The sequence below is a fragment of the Engystomops pustulosus genome, chromosome 5, assembly GCF_040894005.1.
Source record: "Engystomops pustulosus chromosome 5, aEngPut4.maternal, whole genome shotgun sequence".
Taxonomy (NCBI): Eukaryota; Metazoa; Chordata; class Amphibia; order Anura; family Leptodactylidae; genus Engystomops; species Engystomops pustulosus.
In genome coordinates, this window is record NC_092415.1 from 39,882,441 (window position 1) to 39,900,088 (window position 17,648).

At 42.5% G+C, this 17,648-nt stretch overlaps 1 protein-coding gene across 3 annotated transcripts in view; it reads left to right on the forward strand.

Moving 5' to 3' along the window:
• Positions 1 to 17,648, forward strand: part of JPH1 (junctophilin 1) — a 72,478-nt gene that overhangs the window by 4,791 nt on the left and 50,039 nt on the right. For all 3 annotated transcript variants that reach the window (XM_072151698.1, XM_072151696.1, XM_072151699.1), the window contains exon 2: positions 7,196 to 7,949. In XM_072151698.1, the coding sequence (XP_072007799.1) occupies positions 7,196 to 7,949 (754 nt within the window). The remainder of the gene's footprint in view (positions 1 to 7,195; positions 7,950 to 17,648) is intronic.

Sequence of the window (17,648 nt, forward strand, 5' to 3'; positions counted from 1 at the left end):
CTGTATGAAAATGTGTATTTGACTGTAAGATGAACAGTGCAGCACTGTATAATCACACACCATAGTAAGTAAAAATGAGAAAAGGCTCTTTATAAGGTCTAAAACTAACATATAGTATAGGGGTTGTTTTATAAAGGCAGCTTTTATCTTTATTATCTGGCATTTGAGCGTCACATTAAGGACCCTCTGCTTGGCAACTAGGACCACCACTGATCATGGGATTGGGCCCCTACAATAATGGGGGTACTGTTCGCAATACTAAAATAAAGCCGAGGGACGTGCGTGAGCCCTGTCGGTCCATTCAGTGATATGGAGAGCTGGAAATTGCTGAGCACAGTGCTCAGACATCTCCAGCGCTCCCAGTTACTATGAGATTACTGCGCTGTGTGCAGCAGTATCGGGCACTCCTATAGTATTGAATAGAGCAGCAGAACACCTGATCAACGCTTTGATCAATTAGTCACCATGGGACGCCATTCCTGTGAACTCTAGGGGTTTGCTCCAGTGATTGGGGTTGTAGCAGTTAGACCCCCCCCCCCCCCCATCCTTTAATGCAGGTGGTCACTTCACCAGGACACCCCCTCTGCTGGTATTGTGTTCTTCAAGAAAGCTAAAAAAAAGGGGCCTTTATGGCCAACACTTGGGAGGTTGGCAATTTGTGGCAAAACTTTAACAGGGTAAATATAAGACCCCATGTAGGGTCCCCTCCATCCACTGGATTGCAGCAGGACACGGGAAGCCACAAGTCCTGCTACTTGGGGATCACATGACCCCTGGCTGATAGCGGTGAACGGCAAACTTTAACTGGGTAAATATAAAACGAGTCACCCCCATTAGTGTCTTGTAGTGTGCCATAAGTGGGGACCCCCTTTTTAAATGTTCAAAAAGAAGGCTTCAACTAAGAGCACGGCTCAGCCATCCATGTGATACGAGCAGTCCAGTATAACGGCTCAAACCCATTCATGAAGAGGGATACTGAACAGAACCCCTGCGCAAGAATGAAGTTTCCCCCAGCCCGCCAAAAAAAAAGCAACTCATTATTTGGTTATGTTACATTTTTAGAACAGATTCTTATTTATCTTTTATTGGAATGCCCCCCTTCCCCACTGACATTGATTTTTATAGACCCCCCCACCCTCTGATGTATATGGGAGCAGGTGTATAAATACACTACGTAGCCATAAAGTGGTGACCTCCGCTCTGGAGCCTGAACTAGGTGTAATAAACCTTTAGTGGCGGATTTCATGGACCAGGTTGGACGTGAGCGAGAACCTGGTTAATGTTCCATTATGTATATAATGAGCTGTGACCATATATATAGAGAGAGGGAGATATACATATATAAAGGAGTCCCCTGGTATAGAGGCCGCTCGGCTTCTCCTGTAACCTGTTTTTCATTGAACATATTTGCGATGAGCACACACTGGAGTTCTTGGATAAGATTGATGTGTGTGGGCAGATTGTGCATCGCTCTCCTTGTAATCATGGAGAAAGGTTTCTATGGGAATAGCTCTTTCCTCGTTTGGTAAAAATCCAAACATATGAAGAATCTTCAAGTGTCATTTGTAAATGTAAATTTTTTTTTTTAGAATTTGCTCTGGCATCTGTTGTATAATGGAGACATCTGTCCATCCTTCAATCCGCTCCTACACTTAGAAGGGCCCCATGGTCCTGCTAATATTTCTTTCCATTATAAATGATGTAGGTATACTACTATATGGAGGTCTGTGACCACTTTATAGGTTTTGATGCTTGATATCGGATCCCCATTGATCACATACTGGCGGATAGGTCATGAAGGTCAGAAATCTATTATGGGCAAGAAAAAAAAAACTCTTTAAAGGGAACCTGTCATCACTGACAAATGACCTTGGTGATGACAAGTTCCCTTATAATGGGACTTCCCATATTGTTTTCATATGCAAAACCTATTTATATCAGTGATGCACATCAGTACAGTATAACACAAACATAATAGATGTGTAATATTTGCACAAGACCTAAGGTGACCTACACACAGGCAAAAGCAAAATCGTCACATGGTAGATTTTCTTCTGGCATCTGTTTTACTCGGATCATCATGAACTTAAGAACATGAGTGATCATTGAAAGGTGGTTCTGACTGGGACTTACTCTTCTGTTTCAAGGGTCGGTTGCTCGGTCGGGCAAATTTACTTACTTTCCCACGGGAGTTGACAAAGTGCATTGTCCGACAATCATGTGATGTGCCGCGATTCACTAAGATTGTGCGTACGATATCCTGCTTGTGTCACTTCCCTGCTCAGGTCCGGCAGAGTTTTCTCTGTTGGACCACTTCTTTTTAGTGGTGTAAGTGCTTGGGCTTGCAACACAACTTGAAAGTTAAATCCCGTACTCCTGAGTCAGTCGCATCGTCCCGCGCATATACCTATATAAGGAATGCAGGTGGGGAGCGATGTAAAGATACTGTATGTATAGATAGTGGATGTTTACGTGCTTCACGCCTCAGGGATAAATTAAACACTCCGTCTTCCCTTATGGTTTTCCATGGTTGGATGGCGTTTGCTGTTGACACTTTGCCTATGTAATGGTGAGCAGCGCTGGAAAAGTAAATATTTTCAGATGACTGTGAGGGTATTTTGCATGACAGAATTTATCTGTAATGATAATTTCTTTCTCTTACTTGTAGCCACTTGTCAGAGCGTGCCATGTTTTTTTTTTTTTGTTTGTTTTTTTTTTTTCTAAGGATGATATTTCCAGCATTTAGTAACCAAATAATCCAAACCCCCTGATACCTGATATTTATATGAATCCTTTCACCTCCTTAGTTAAGATCATGACCGTATAGGTAATGGGTGTTATTTCGAAGTAAAATTTTGTGGTTGTGTGGGACGATTCCTCTGAGACCATTCTTGTCAGTCTAAAGTTAAAAATTCTTTACCTGATGACGTAAATTCTCAGAGAGACTATATGCTAAGACCATTGCTCAGGCCTCGTGCACACAAATGTCTGTGTTCTTCTGCTCTGTATTCTGAACGCTTGTCACCCATATGAGCGCGTATGGCACCGTATTTATCCATAGCCGTAGGAAAAAAAGTCCTTCCACAGCTCCGATTCTCCTTGGTTATCCACTGTATATACAGGACTTAAGCAGTGCACAATCAGATGTTGCAATCCGCTTGCATCGTTTAGTCACAGGATAGGGGCTAACTTGATGTTCGTGGGGTCTTTGTAATGGGACCCTCACAGATCATAACATTGTGGGTCTGCTGTACCCTGAATGAACAGAATTACCATAAACCCCGCTCTATGCCGTCCACAGACAATGAATGAAGCGGCCGTATACATGTCCGAGCTGCATCTCCATTCTGTTGGATTGCAATGGGGAGTCAACGGACCCCTGTTCTGGTGCACCACACGGGCCCCCGCGGATCACCATGTTAGACCCGTCTTATGGATAGTGTACAATTTGTTGTGACTGAACAAACCTTTTCAAGTAATATTTATGCAATGTACTAGCGAATATATTTTTCCTAATCTATTCGGGTCTGAATTCTGTCCTGTTGCATTAATTGTCCTGGAAATTTGGCATATAAATCCCTATAGTGAATATATAAACATCCAATAAACATCTTTACAATTTTTACTTTGTTTTTTGCTAAAACAATTAATTTTACGTTATGCTTCGGTTTATCAAAAGTCCATTAAAATCACAAAATAAAATTTTAACGGTAAGACTTTATCCTATAAACAAAATTTATCCAAATTGAATCCGAAAATATTCGGGTTCGATTTTTGTGCCCTATTCAGTACCAGATTGTCGACAAATGGATCCTCTCATCTCTAAATATATGGTAATCTATGACGATCTTCTAGATCAGTGTCTGCCAATATCTATAGGAATATGTATAGAAAACATGGATAAGTGATGGCCACAATGTTAGTAGTAGCTGCAGTAGTAGTAGTAGTAGTTACTACTGCGGATGTTTTGGCACATGTGGAAACATATGTAAATCTCTTTAGAGGGGTCAGCACCTCCACAAAGGAAGTTTAGTTATACACAATAAGACGAGGGGTAAGACGAATTGCAAGATAAACAGGAAAATGACTTGGGGATGGCCCTGCTCTCCAGGATGTAAGAGGCGGCTGCACGTGTGAAGGGAAGTCTGCGCTTATTTGGATGAGTCGCTTATCTGAAAGATCCCGCAGTCACTTGTAGGATTACTTATATAAATGGGATTTTACTGTGAAGAGTCAATAAGTGAGGCCTTCCTGTGCTCAATAGGAGAAATGGATAGTATAGATGTGTATAGTAAGGGGGAACTTTAACTGCCCGCATCTCCCAGTTCTAGAGTTGTTAAAATTTGTTACAAGAGCACAAGATATGGCGATCCAAAGAGAAGCTCTCCTGTAGCCTCTAACAGTGACTCATCTCAGGCATAAAGTTTATTTGCATATGAAGTTGGAAATTTTATTTTTTTTCTTCTTTCTATGTAGTTGTGGGAAAAGAGGGAATTTATTAAGTAAATTTCATACCTGCCTGAGGGGGGCTAGGAGTTTAGTGTGGTAAAAGCTGGTGGTGGGTTATACCAATCCCCTATTGGGAATCCTATGGAAAAAGTGTCAGTTTTGTCCATCTTTGCATTTCCAAGGGAAAAGGTGCTGATTTTTTTATCATTATAACAAAACAAATGCATGAATGTAAAAAAGCGGACGTATCGGGAGGACACATTTCTATACAGGAAGTAAAAAAAACGTAATCATTTACCGGTCTATTATACACATGAGAAGAGAGCGTGTGGTGATCCGCCATTGTGTACTCCGCTATGTCCTTTGTTGCTGTGCAGTGGCCAAGAACAAAAAAAAAATACTCGCTATGTAATCCGAGGGACACACTAATGAATAATTACAATGGAAATCCCCCTTTTCCAGGATCTGCCATTTAATTAAATGACATAAAACAGTATTATCTTTTATGAATACATTTAATTCATTCAACAGAGAATGTTGCTGACATCCCGGGGTTGTGGGGATTTCAGCTACCGTATATACTCGTGTATAAGCCGACCCAAGTATAAGCCGAGGCCCCTAATTTTACCACAAAAATCTGGTAAAACCTATATATTTTTTACTCGAGTATAAGCCGAGTTTGGGCTTTCAGCACATTTCTTTTGTGCTGAAAAACTAGGCTTATACTCGAGTATATAAGGTAATTTATCTAATGCACACACTTCATTAATCTGCATCCAGAAGAAGCAGGAAGCCTGGACATATATGGCAGAGTTGTGTAGTCAGACATTATCTTGTAGATAATGACTCCATTAACGAGACCGGCTATAGCTTTGCCCAAAATCCAGTGATGGTCACTGCTCTCCCAATCAGGATGTTTGTGAAAGTAAATTTCTCACTTCTAGGATTAGATGAGTAGTAAAATTATTGTGACTTAATGGAAATCCACCATCCAAATCAAGCATGATAAACCAGGGGCATTTAATCATTGGCATAATTTTAAAAGTTGATCTTTGAAGGAAGGAGGCCATGGAATAACAAATATAAGAAGTTACCACAGTCGTGGTGCCTGGATCTATGAGTCAGTGTCCCTGGTTTATCATGATGGATTTTGAAGGTAGATTTCCTGTAAGTCCCTATTATTTTACTACTCATATAATCATAGAAGTGGGGCATCTATTTTTACAATCTTGCCTCATTCATGGACCTTGGACAAGACTTAGATGCACAGAAAAAGCTGTCAAAATCCTTCCCCATAACCAAAGAATGGACTGTATTTTTAATGTGGAACGTTCCTATTAAAATAACCCCTAAACAACGTGTGACATATATTATGTCGCACTTCTGTTATGGGAGCATGGATTGGCTCACGGGCACAAAAGTCCCAAATTATCAAAATAGAAAAAGGTTTTAATTTTTTACAAAATGTGTAACAACACAATAAAACGCATATATATTTGGTATCCCCATGATTGTACCCACCCAAAGAATAAGTGACAGGTGTCATTTGGAGGGCACAGCAGTAAAGACCAAGACGACAGGAAAATACTACAAATGCAATTTTTTTTTCCACTTCCCAGTACACAGCATGAAATATTTAAATACAGTCGCTATGAAGTATAATTTGTCACAGAAAAAACAAGCCCACACACATCTTGGTACAAGTAAAAATTAAAAAAAAGTTAGATTTTTGAGGGTGAGTAGTGCAAAAATGGAAACCCAAAAAAGAACCAAGCTGTTAAGGGGTTAAAGAACTCCTAAGATGGGAAGAAGAGCTGATAATGGGGACTCCATATGTGGGTTTTTCCACTAAAGACAACTTATATTTCAGATCTCAAAAGGAAAAAGTGGATGTCACTGAATTTAGCACAGCACTTATTAGGAGCCCTTTAATACACACTTTTCGGCAAATATGTTACTACACATCTGTTCTATCTCAGCATATAAATAGGACTGTGATCACAACCCTTCTTGCTCCCAATCCAGCAGTGGCTCTGGAAAGTGTCCTACTTTACAAGAGTGTAACAATGTCACGCGAGTAAGCTGTGCCTGTCGTAGAGAGTGCATCTGTCACAAGAGTAACACACTTAGGCCGGGGCCACGCGTAGCACAATCATGGATAGTTATAGCCGCAATAGAATCTTCATTGAATAACATTCAGCAATACGGCAGAATAGTGGATGAGATTACTGCCGATCCACATGCTGCATAAATATTATTTATGCTGCAGGTTCCACATCTGTAACATGTAAGTTAAAGTTGTGGCATAAAACAATGCCTTCTGATTGAAAGCGGATGAAATAAGTATTGAACACGAGTAAATATATTTCTAAAGTTGCTATTGAGATTAAATTCTCGTCATATGTCCTTAACATCCTATCCAATCCACACTGGAAACAAAACTGTAGATATCCATACTATAAGAGAAATGACACAGAAAAAGTATTAAACACATGAGGAATGAGAGGAGCAAAAAACATGGAAAGTCATGACACCATCTGATTTCTATCAGTAATTAGAAAGCAATTTTTCAGAACAGTGTTTGGACCAATCTGCTCAGGTTATAGATGTTACTTAAAATATATTGATTGTAGGGATATTATCGATCAACAGGGATGAAATCATCGATCTGTGGACATGCATGATTTTATGGTTGTGAAGTGGATATTTTCTTTTTCTATCCTCATTTTACTCTGTTTTTGTGCAGGTACATACCAAGGGCAATGGATGGGAGGAATGAGGCATGGATATGGCGTGCGTCAGAGCGTTCCCTATGGCATGGCTACAGTGATCCGGTCACCGCTCAGAACATCTCTTTCCTCGCTGCGTAGCGAGCAGAGCAATGGCACCGTACTACATGATATCGGAGCGGACAGTCCTGCTGGGACACGTGGAGGTTTTGTGTTAAATTTTCACAGTGACTCTGAGCTTATGACAGGCAAGAAGAAAGGTTTGTTCAGAAGAGGATCCCTACTGGGTAGCATTAAGCTGAGAAAATCTGAGTCCAAGATCTCTATATCTAGTAAGCGCAGCTCTGTGAGAAGCGATGCAGCTATGAGTAGAATCAGCTCCAGTGATGCAAACTCTACAATTAGCTTTGGGGATCTAGACTCCGATTATTGCCCCGTAGAAGATCACGTCGACGCCACCACCACAGAAAGCTATTTGGGAGAATGGAAGAACGATAAACGCACCGGGTTTGGAGTAAGCGAGCGCTCGAACGGAATGAAATATGAAGGCGAATGGCTGAACAATAGAAGGCACGGATATGGATGTACCATATTTCCCGATGGCACAAAAGAGGAAGGAAAATACAAAAACAACGTTTTAGTCCGTGGAATAAGAAAGCAACTTATACCTATAAAGAACACCAAAACGAAGGAGAAGGTAGACCGCGCGGTGGAAGGAGCCCAGAGAGCGGCGGCCGTAGCCAGGACAAAGGTGGAGATCGCAGCTTCCAGGTAGGCAGCTCGTGACCTTATCCAGACTATAGACAAAGTGTCTGATTCCTTCCCACAGGAGCCGTTCTCCTGATAGCATGGAGCGCGCCAAATATAGCACTTTTACCACCCAGAATAACAGGCGTCGTCACCTTCTCACAGCGGTGTATTATTGCTTTGACCAGACTGTCGTAACTTTTGGTAGGGGTAAAGAATAGGATTAATGTCTTTCATTAAATGAAGTCCCTCAGGTTCTTTATTGCAGCAGTAACCGCACCAGGTAGACGTATGGTGACCTCAGGTATACTTGGTGTTTAAGATAAAGGGAGCTTTGTTCTCTTATACAAGTGCCCACAGAAGAGATGTCACAGCACATGTGTAAGCCCCAGTTCACACCTCCGCAACTGATTTCCAACATTAAAACCATAATAACAAAAGGTTGTAAATGACTGTATAGAAAATTGTTATCACTGGCGCAGTTGAGTCTAGTTGGTGCTGCGATATGCTAAATATCTCCTATCCTGGTATTTTAAATAAGATTTAAAAAATCACATAAAAACTGTAGTATCTTGCACTCTGCAAATGGGGATACACCGTACAAAAGTGTACAATATGTTAGGTGAAGGTGAATGGTAGATGCACTTCTCTCTCCACGGATCCGGAGCAGCCCAGGCCAGTGGCTGCACTCGGATGTGCGTGGACAATGCTTCAGGTTCATCTGTTTCCGCTTCGGTGACGTCACCACTTTAGCTACGTGAAGGAACGAGGGTCCGTGGAGACAGAAGTGTATCTACCGTTCACCTTCCATCCGGGACGTTGGATAAAAAAGAACATTAACACTGGAAAGGTAACAACTACCATATTCTACACTTTTGAACAGTATATCCCCATTTTCAGAGCGCGAGATACTACAGTTTTTATTCAATAATAACAAAAGTCTAATGTATCTGTTAAAATGTCCATTGCTTTCAATAGACTTTTGATGGCTTCCATTAGTGTTCCGTTAATGAAGGCCGAAAAAATGGCGCTGCAGCTCCCTTCCAATTTTCCACTCTATAGAAGAAATCTGAATGGAAGGGGTGCAAATGGACTCTAACAGAAACAGAAAAAATGTAACATTTTAGAGAAAGGTGATTATAATGAAGGTCCATATGCAGCAGTGAACTGGGCCTAGTTGTTAAAGCTGTTGTACATGATGTTTCTGGTGACTGGGCCGGCAGAGTGGACTGGGTTTACTAGCAAGATGTGAAGCACTTGCTGGGTTTTGGGACTGCTTTTTGGGGCAATTGCAAGCCAATGTGCATATACATGAAAAGTTTTTTTTCTTGGAAATGCTGTTGGTATTTTAAGCCTAAAGGTTTGTTTTTAAAAGCGTTGTCCCGTTTCTTCAAATATGATCTTTGTGTAATGAAATGTTATACAGTTTTCAAATATAATTTCTGCTTAAATTCCTCGCTGTTTTCTAGATCTCTGCTTGCTGTCATTCTACAGGAAGCTTCATTGTTTGCTTCCAATGGATAGAAATCTGTACCTGGTCATGTGATGTCGCACAGGTGCACGGTTCGTCACTCTGCAACGAACAGTGCACCTGTGTGACATCACATGACCAGGGATATGACTAGACGTGCACCTGTGTGACATCACATGATCAGGGATATAACGGGACGCGCACCTGTGTGACATCACATGACCAGGGATATAACGAGACGCGCACCTGTGTGACATCGCATGACCAGGGATATAACGAGACGCGCACCTGTGTGACATCGCATGACCAGGGAAATAACAAGCAGATATAACTGGAAGGAAACAATAAAGCTTTCTATAGAATGACAGCAAGCAGATATCTAGAAAACCGTGAGATATTTATACAGAAAGTATAATGTAATTTTTTTTTTTTTATTACGCAAAAATATTAATTAATAGCTGAAATTGGACAAACTTTTATAAAGTGTCCCAATATGTTCTGTTCCTGCCGTTAGATCTGAGTTTTTCAAACTTGTAATACATTCCATCACAGCCTCTAGAAAGGCACGCCGAGTCCCTGCACAAGACGGAGGCGTATACTCACTGTATGCCGCCATATGGTGCCTCCATGTGGCATCTTATTAAAGAAATATTCTCCCTACGTTTCTTGTCCAGACGTGAAAAAGAACAGTAGGGTCCTTATAACTTGTATGGGGCCTTGTGTGACTCGTGTAGGGATGTAATATGGGCAGTGTAAGCTTGGGACCCATTCATGTATTGGATGTCCTTACTACACCGGATATTACGCCTTTGTAACCCTGTCCTGCCTGGAGGGAGCCATATGTGCCCAGCCTATTGTCGTGCCATTATTTATGTAATGAATAAAGGGCATGGTGCCCGGTGTACCAGGCATGTATAATAGAGAGGGACCCGCTTACACGTGCCAATGCTTCCCGAGCATTATACATTACTATAGGCACACTGTACAACAAGGGCTTGGAAAATTCGAGCTGCTCTAAAAATAGTTTGGTCGAACTTGAAGCGTTCACTTATCTGTGACTTGTGTTGTTAACTTTCTTTTTTTGGGGGATTTGAGCATAAGCAGAGATTGGACTATGCTTATGCTCGAATATATATACATACATTAATTTTTGCTCCTAGAGAGGTACTCGTTTTCAGAGGATGTCCTGTTTTTCCATGAACAAGAATTCACGTTTTTGTTGCAAAAACAAATCTACTTCTCTTCCTTTAAATTCTCCAAACGCTGAATTTCAGGCTGAATTTCTTATGACTCCATTTCTATTGGAATCATTGGCTACAATTGCCCATGTGTAGCGATGGCACTTTCCTAAATATTCCCTCTGGGTAGCTGCTTGTATCGCATGAATTCTTCACCTATATCATAACTTGTCACAATTTCTTGTAGTATCTTTAAGATCTACTGTAACTAATATGCGGTGTGGGGGGAGCTGCTGCAATGACTGCCGCTAGGTCTTACTTTCAGAGGAGGCCTTGTTTTTCTAAGCTTGAACAAAATTGTACTAGGTCTTATTTTTGGGTATGTACAATCTGCTCAGCTCCTCCTTCTCTATAACATACTGCCTGCAGATAGGACACTATGGACAATCTGCTCAGCTCCTCCTGCTCTATAACATGCTGCTTGCAGATAGGACACTATACACAATCTGCTCAGCCCCTCCTGCTCTATAACATGCTGCTTGCAGATAGGACACTATGCACAATCTGCTCAGCTCCTCCTGCTCTATAACATGCTGCTTGCAGATAGGACACTATGCACAATCTGCTCAGCTCCTCCTTCTCTATAACATACTGCCTGCAGATCGGACACTATGGACAATCTGCTCAGCTCCTCCTTCTCTATAACATACTGCCTGCAGATAGGACACTATGGACAATCTGCTCAGCTCCTCCTGCTCTATAACATGCTGCTTGCAGATAGGACACTATACACAATCTGCTCAGCCCCTCCTGCTCTATAACATGCTGCTTGCAGATAGGACACTATGCACAATCTGCTCAGCTCCTCCTGCTCTATAACATGCTGCTTGCAGATAGGACACTATGCACAATCTGCTCAGCTCCTCCTTCTCTATAACATACTGCCTGCAGATAGGACACTATGGACAATCTGCTCAGCTCCTCCTTCTCTATAACATACTGCCTGCAGATAGGACACTATACACAATCTGCTCAGCCCCTCCTGCTCTATAACATGCTGCTTGCAGATAGGACACTATGCACAATCTGCTCAGCTCCTCCTGCTCTATAACATGCTGCTTGCAGATAGGACACTATGCACAATCTGCTCAGCTCCTCCTTCTCTATAACATGCTGCCTGCAGATAGGACACTATGTACAATCTGCTCAGCTCCTCCTTCTCTATAACATGCTGCTTGCAGATAGGACACTATGCACAATCTGCTCAGCTCCTCCTTCTCTATAACATGCTGCCTGCAGATAGGACACTATGTACAATCTGCTCAGCTCCTCCTTCTCTATAACATGCTGCCTGCAGATAGGACACTATGTACAATCTGCTCAGCTCCTCCTGCTCTATAACATGCTGCCTGCAGATAGGACACTATGTACAATCTGCTCAGCTCCTCCTTCTCTATAACATGCTGCCTGCAGATAGGACACTATGTACAATCTGCTCAGCTCCTCCTTCTCTATAACATGCTGCCTGCAGATAGGACACTATGTACAATCTGCTCAGCTCCTCCTGCTCTAGAACATGCTGCCTGCAGATAGGACACTATGTACAATCTGCTCAGCTCCTCCTGCTCTATAACATGCTGCCTGCAGATAGGACACTATGTACAATCTGCTCAGCTCCTCCTTCTCTATAACATGCTGCCTGCAGATAGGACACTATGTACAATCTGCTCAGCTCCTCCTGCTCTATAACATGCTGCCTGCAGATAGGACACTATGTACAATCTGCTCAGCTCCTCCTGCTCTATAACATGCTGCCTGCAGATAGGACACTATGTACAATCTGCTCAGCTCCTCCTGCTCTATAACATGCTGCCTGCAGATAGGACACTATGTACAATCTGCTCAGCTCCTCCTGCTCTATAACATGCTGCCTGCAGATAAGACTGTGTAAATTCCTCTTAATCACATAACATCACATTAAGACTTTATGAATAAATTTGATTACAAAAGTTAAAAACTCTGACCAAGCCTGAAGGATGATGTGGTCCAGAAGATGAGAGGATTTAGCCTCCATAGGATTCCTCCAGCAGAGTATAAAGCAGCGTACAGACGTGTCTCTGGAATTCCCATATAAGGAATGTTCTTTACAATGAGGAACAAATTCTGGAATGTTTCCCGCTGCTGTCATGGAGATAGTACAGGGATGGCCTCTTACAGGGTTGTCGTATTCCTTGCGTAAAATAAAAAAGACCTCTTCAGGGCTGTATATAAACGGAAACAGTGTTAGAGACGTGTTTTAAAGGGATTTTGTGATCAAAGAAACAAATGTCAGATCCTTGGGGATTCAACTGCTTGGACCCTCAGCAATCATCATTGCTGTTTGCCAGGAGAGCACCTAAAATGGGGTTAGTTTAGACTCCTGGGGCGGCACCTCCTTCGGGATAGCAGGGCATGGGGGGCTGGTGCTGAAACGGTTTTATCACGATTGGAAAGAAGGGAGGGATGATTTATGGAGGAGGGGGCACTCTGATGGATATGGTGGGCAAATGTGAATGGGAAGCTAAAGTTCCCCCCTATCTATCTACAAACCTGTTTACCTGTCCTCTATCTTTATACCCATTATTCATCATCTGTCTATACTCAAGCTATCCTCTAAATCATCTATTCGTTCTCTATTTTCTTACCTATTGCCTTCTCTATCTCTCCATCACAGTAGTCCTTAAAGGGGTTTTCCCATTTCAACAAATAAATGTTATTGTTTGTATAATGAAAAGTTATACAATTTTCCAATACACTTTCTGTATCAATTCCTCACTGTTTTCTAGATCTCTGCTTTCTGTCATTCTATGGAAAGCTTTTATGTTTACTTCCAGTGGACAGAAAGCTGACCATGGTCACACAGGTGTGCGGCTCGTTATATCACAGAGAGTAATCAGAGCTGTGTGATATAACGAGCTGTGCACCTGTGTGACTATGGTCAGATTTCTGTCCACTGGAAGTAAACATAAAAGCTTTCCATAGAATGACAGAAAGCAGAGATCTAGAAAACAGTGAGGAATTGATACAGAGAGTATATTGGAAAATTGTCTAACTTTTCATCATATAAACAATAACATTAATTTACCGAAATGAGAACGCCCCTGTAATACATAGAAATGTACCATATCTTCTAGTGTAGGACCTGTAGCGGGACCTGTGTTGGTAGAATAGTAAATATGAATGAAGGATATACTGTGTAGTCACAGTCCTGCCCTGGTGTAACGTGCCCATTGACTATATATGTGCAGCCATTATATCACGTGGTATGAGATAAATATAACCCATCGGATCAGTGACTGCCGGTAAGAAAGGCCTGACGTGATCCAGTTGTGGAGATGTCTGTATAATCCTGTATTGTGGAGCATTTGGCTCGGATCATTTAGGGTGAGGATTCCTGTGTCCTCTCAGATTAGATGCTGCGTGACAACAAATGTTACATTGGAGAGGGGTTATCGCTGTCTGGAGGCAGAATGCAATTTTTTTTTTTTTTTTTTTGGTTAACTGGGACAATGTACATTTGGGGTTAAGGCACCAGATGTCTCTTGTATGATGTAAAATACTGAAGAATAATTGATGTTGCAGTGAAATGAGTGGAGATGTGACATTGTATCTGGGGATTGTCTAGTTCTGTCTCAATCTTCTGCACGGGGTGATGTGGTCAGTATAGGTCAGGGATCATATTCTCTATAGGTCTGAACTGAAATCCGCAGAGGGGGATGCAAAGGATTCCTGCCGGATAAGAACAAACCTGTCTGTCCCATTCTTGTCTTGAGCAATAACGGTGCAGGAAAATGTGCCGGAACGCTGCAAAATTCTGCTATGAAAAGTGTTATTTTATTTTGCGCACATTTGTGCAATTTTTTTGAGGCCAAGTAGATGGGATTGTACTGACCTGCAGGCTACAGATGAAGCATCTCTTACATTTCTCTTTCACAGTGAAATGTGTTTGCAAAAGATTTTTCCTCCATTAAATTTTAAACAAAATGCAGACTACAGTGAAACCGACTTTAAAACTATAAAAACAAAGTTTAAAAAGAATATGTATAAGAATATGCTTTCTATTAAAAAAAAAAAAGTAATATGAAAATAAGCAGAGAAGAGTCATGTTTTGCTTGAGATGATTCAGGTTTTGAGGATGCAGTGATGGTGCCCCTTCGGATGCCTCTATCTTCAGTTCTGTACCACCCAGAAACAAATTTTTTTTGTGTCATATTAAAGAAAAGAATCTCATTTTTCAGATTGCATGACTTGACCTGACTTGCACTTCTGTGATCTATAGAACCAGAGATAAAGGCAGTTACAGATACAGGCAGTCCCCGGGTTACATACAAGTTAGGGTCCTCAGGTTTCTTCTCAAGTTGAATCTGTATGTAAGTCGAAACTGTAATTTTATTATTGTAGTTCCAGACAAAAAATTTTTTTGCCACAGTGACAATTGGAGTTTTTTTGGTGTAATTGGACCAAGGATTATCAATAAAGCTTCATTGCAGACACCTTACAGCTGATCGGTGCAGTCTGGGACTATAGTAATGCATCCAGAGAGCTTCACCAGAGGTCACAGTGGGCAGAGGGGTCCGTCTGTAACTAGGGGTCGTCTGTAAGACGAGTGTCCTTAAAGGAAACCTACCACCACAAATCTACCTATAAAGGTAGATTGGGTGGTAGGTGAATCAATGGGACGTGAGGATAACCCTTTTAAGGGCTAATCCTCACGTCCCCGCACTTTTTTGTAAACTTTTATTACCCTAATATGTTAATTTTGTTATGCGGCTACTGGGGCGTGGAGTAGCCGCATCTGAGGTTACACGAGGCGGCTACTCCACGCCCCGGTAGCCACTTTATCCCTCCTACTCACCATGTTCGGCGCGCAGCTGCTCGTAGCTGCGCGCCCTCGTCCGCCGATCCTGCCGTCTGCACATGCACAGAACAGCGGGCCCGCGCCTGCGCGGTCACAACTCCGAAGCCTGGGCTGCACAGACGCGGGCCTGCTGTTCTGCGCATGCGCAGACGGCAGGATCGTCGGACGAGGGCGCGCAGCTACGAGCTGCGCGCCGAACATGGTGAGTAGGAGGGGTAAAGTGGCTACCGGGGCGTGGAGTAGCCGCCTCGTGTAACCTCAGATGCGGCTACTCCACGCCCCAGTAGCCGCATAACAAAATTAACATATTAGGGTAATAAAAGTTTACAAAAAAGTGCGGGGACGTGAGGATTAGCCCTTAAAAGGGCTATCCTCACGTCCCATTGATTCACCTACCACCCGATCTACCTTTATAGGTAGATTTGTGGTGGTAGGTGCCCTTTAAGTAGGGTGCCGCCTGTATAGTTGGAAATGTGATCAGCAGATAGATTCAGTCCCTGCCTTTTTCTTTGGCTGTCAGAACCACAAGCCAATCTAAATGATGAGATTCCTATCTTTAATTTGACCTTTTAAGTTGTTTCTGGGTACTAAAAAACTGAAGACTGAGGTCTGCAGCCTAAACTTGACTCGTCTCAGACAAATATGACTCTTCACTGCTCATTTTCTCATGAGTTTGGAAGAGATCACACAGAAGAGGGAATTTTCATAAGGACATAACCAACCTAAGTGGAGCTAGGAGTTTAACCGGGTAAAACTGGTGACGGAGTCCCTATAAATGCTGTGGAAACAGGTGACCTGGCTATAGAGTACAGATAGAAGTAATATAAGAGGTGTGGAGTATTGTCACTTTATGGCCTCCCTTAGTGTAGTTCTCATTTTTAAGTAATATTATACACTCACCGGCCACTTTATTGGGTACACCATGCTAGTAACGGGTTGGACCCCCTTTTGCCTTCAGAACTGCCTCAATTCTTCGTGGCATAGATTCAACAAGGTGCTGGAAGCATTCCTCAGAGATTTTGGTCCATATTGACATGATGGCATCACACAGTTGCCGCAGATTTGTCGGCTGCACATCCATGATGCGAATCTCCCGTTCCACCACATCCCAAAGATGCTCTATTGCAGTGATGGCGAACCTATGGCACGGGTGCCATAGGTGGCACTCGGGGGCCTTTCTGTGGGCACTCAGGCTGTCGCCCCAAGACAAAGTTCACCAGACAGGACTTAAATCTTCCTGCAGTCCTAGACAATTGAGATACAGCTCTTGGTGATGTATCCTTGACTGATTGGAACTGCAAGAGGATTAAGAAGGTGTGAACAGGGACAGAATATTTTTGGAGGTCCCTACTACTGGCCCCACGATTCTTCCTGTACAGAGAGACCCTGGAGAGAAGCTACAATGATGTCTGAATTTGCTTTCCTGCTTTCAACTGTATTGGTGTCCTCAGGGGGCTGATACAATTGACTGTTGTGGAACAAAAGAGAGCAATAATTTACTGTTTAAATTGTCAAGTTGGCACTCGATGGTAAATAAGTAGGTTTTGGTTGAAGTTTGGGCACCCGGTCTGTAAAAGGTTTGCCATCACTGCTCTATTGGATTGAGATCTGGTGACTGTGGAGGCCATTTGAGTACAGTGAACTCATTGTCATGTTCAAGAAACCAGTCTGAGATGATTCCAGCTTTATGACATGGAGCATTATCCTGCTGAAAGTAGCCATCAGATGTTGGGTACATTGTGCTCATAAAGGGATGGACATGGTCAGCAACAATACTCAGGTAGGCTGTGGCATTGTACCAAGGGGCCCAAAGAGTGCCAAGAAAATATTCCCCACACCATGACACCACCACCACCAGCCTGAACCGTTGATACAAGGCAGGATGGATCCATGCTTTCATGTTGTTGACGCCAAATTCTGACCCTACCATCCGAATGTCGCAGCAGAAATCGAGACTCATCAGACCAGGCAATGTTTTTCCAATCTTCTACTGTTCAATTTCGATGAGCTTGTGCAAATTGTAGCCTCAGTTTCCTGTTCTTAGCTGAAAGGAGTGGCACCCGGTGTGGTCTTCTGCTGCTGTAGCCCATCTGCCTCAAAGTGCGACGTACTGTGTGCGTTCAGAGATGCTCTTCTGCCTACCTTGGTTGTAACGGGTGGCGATTTGAGTCACTGTT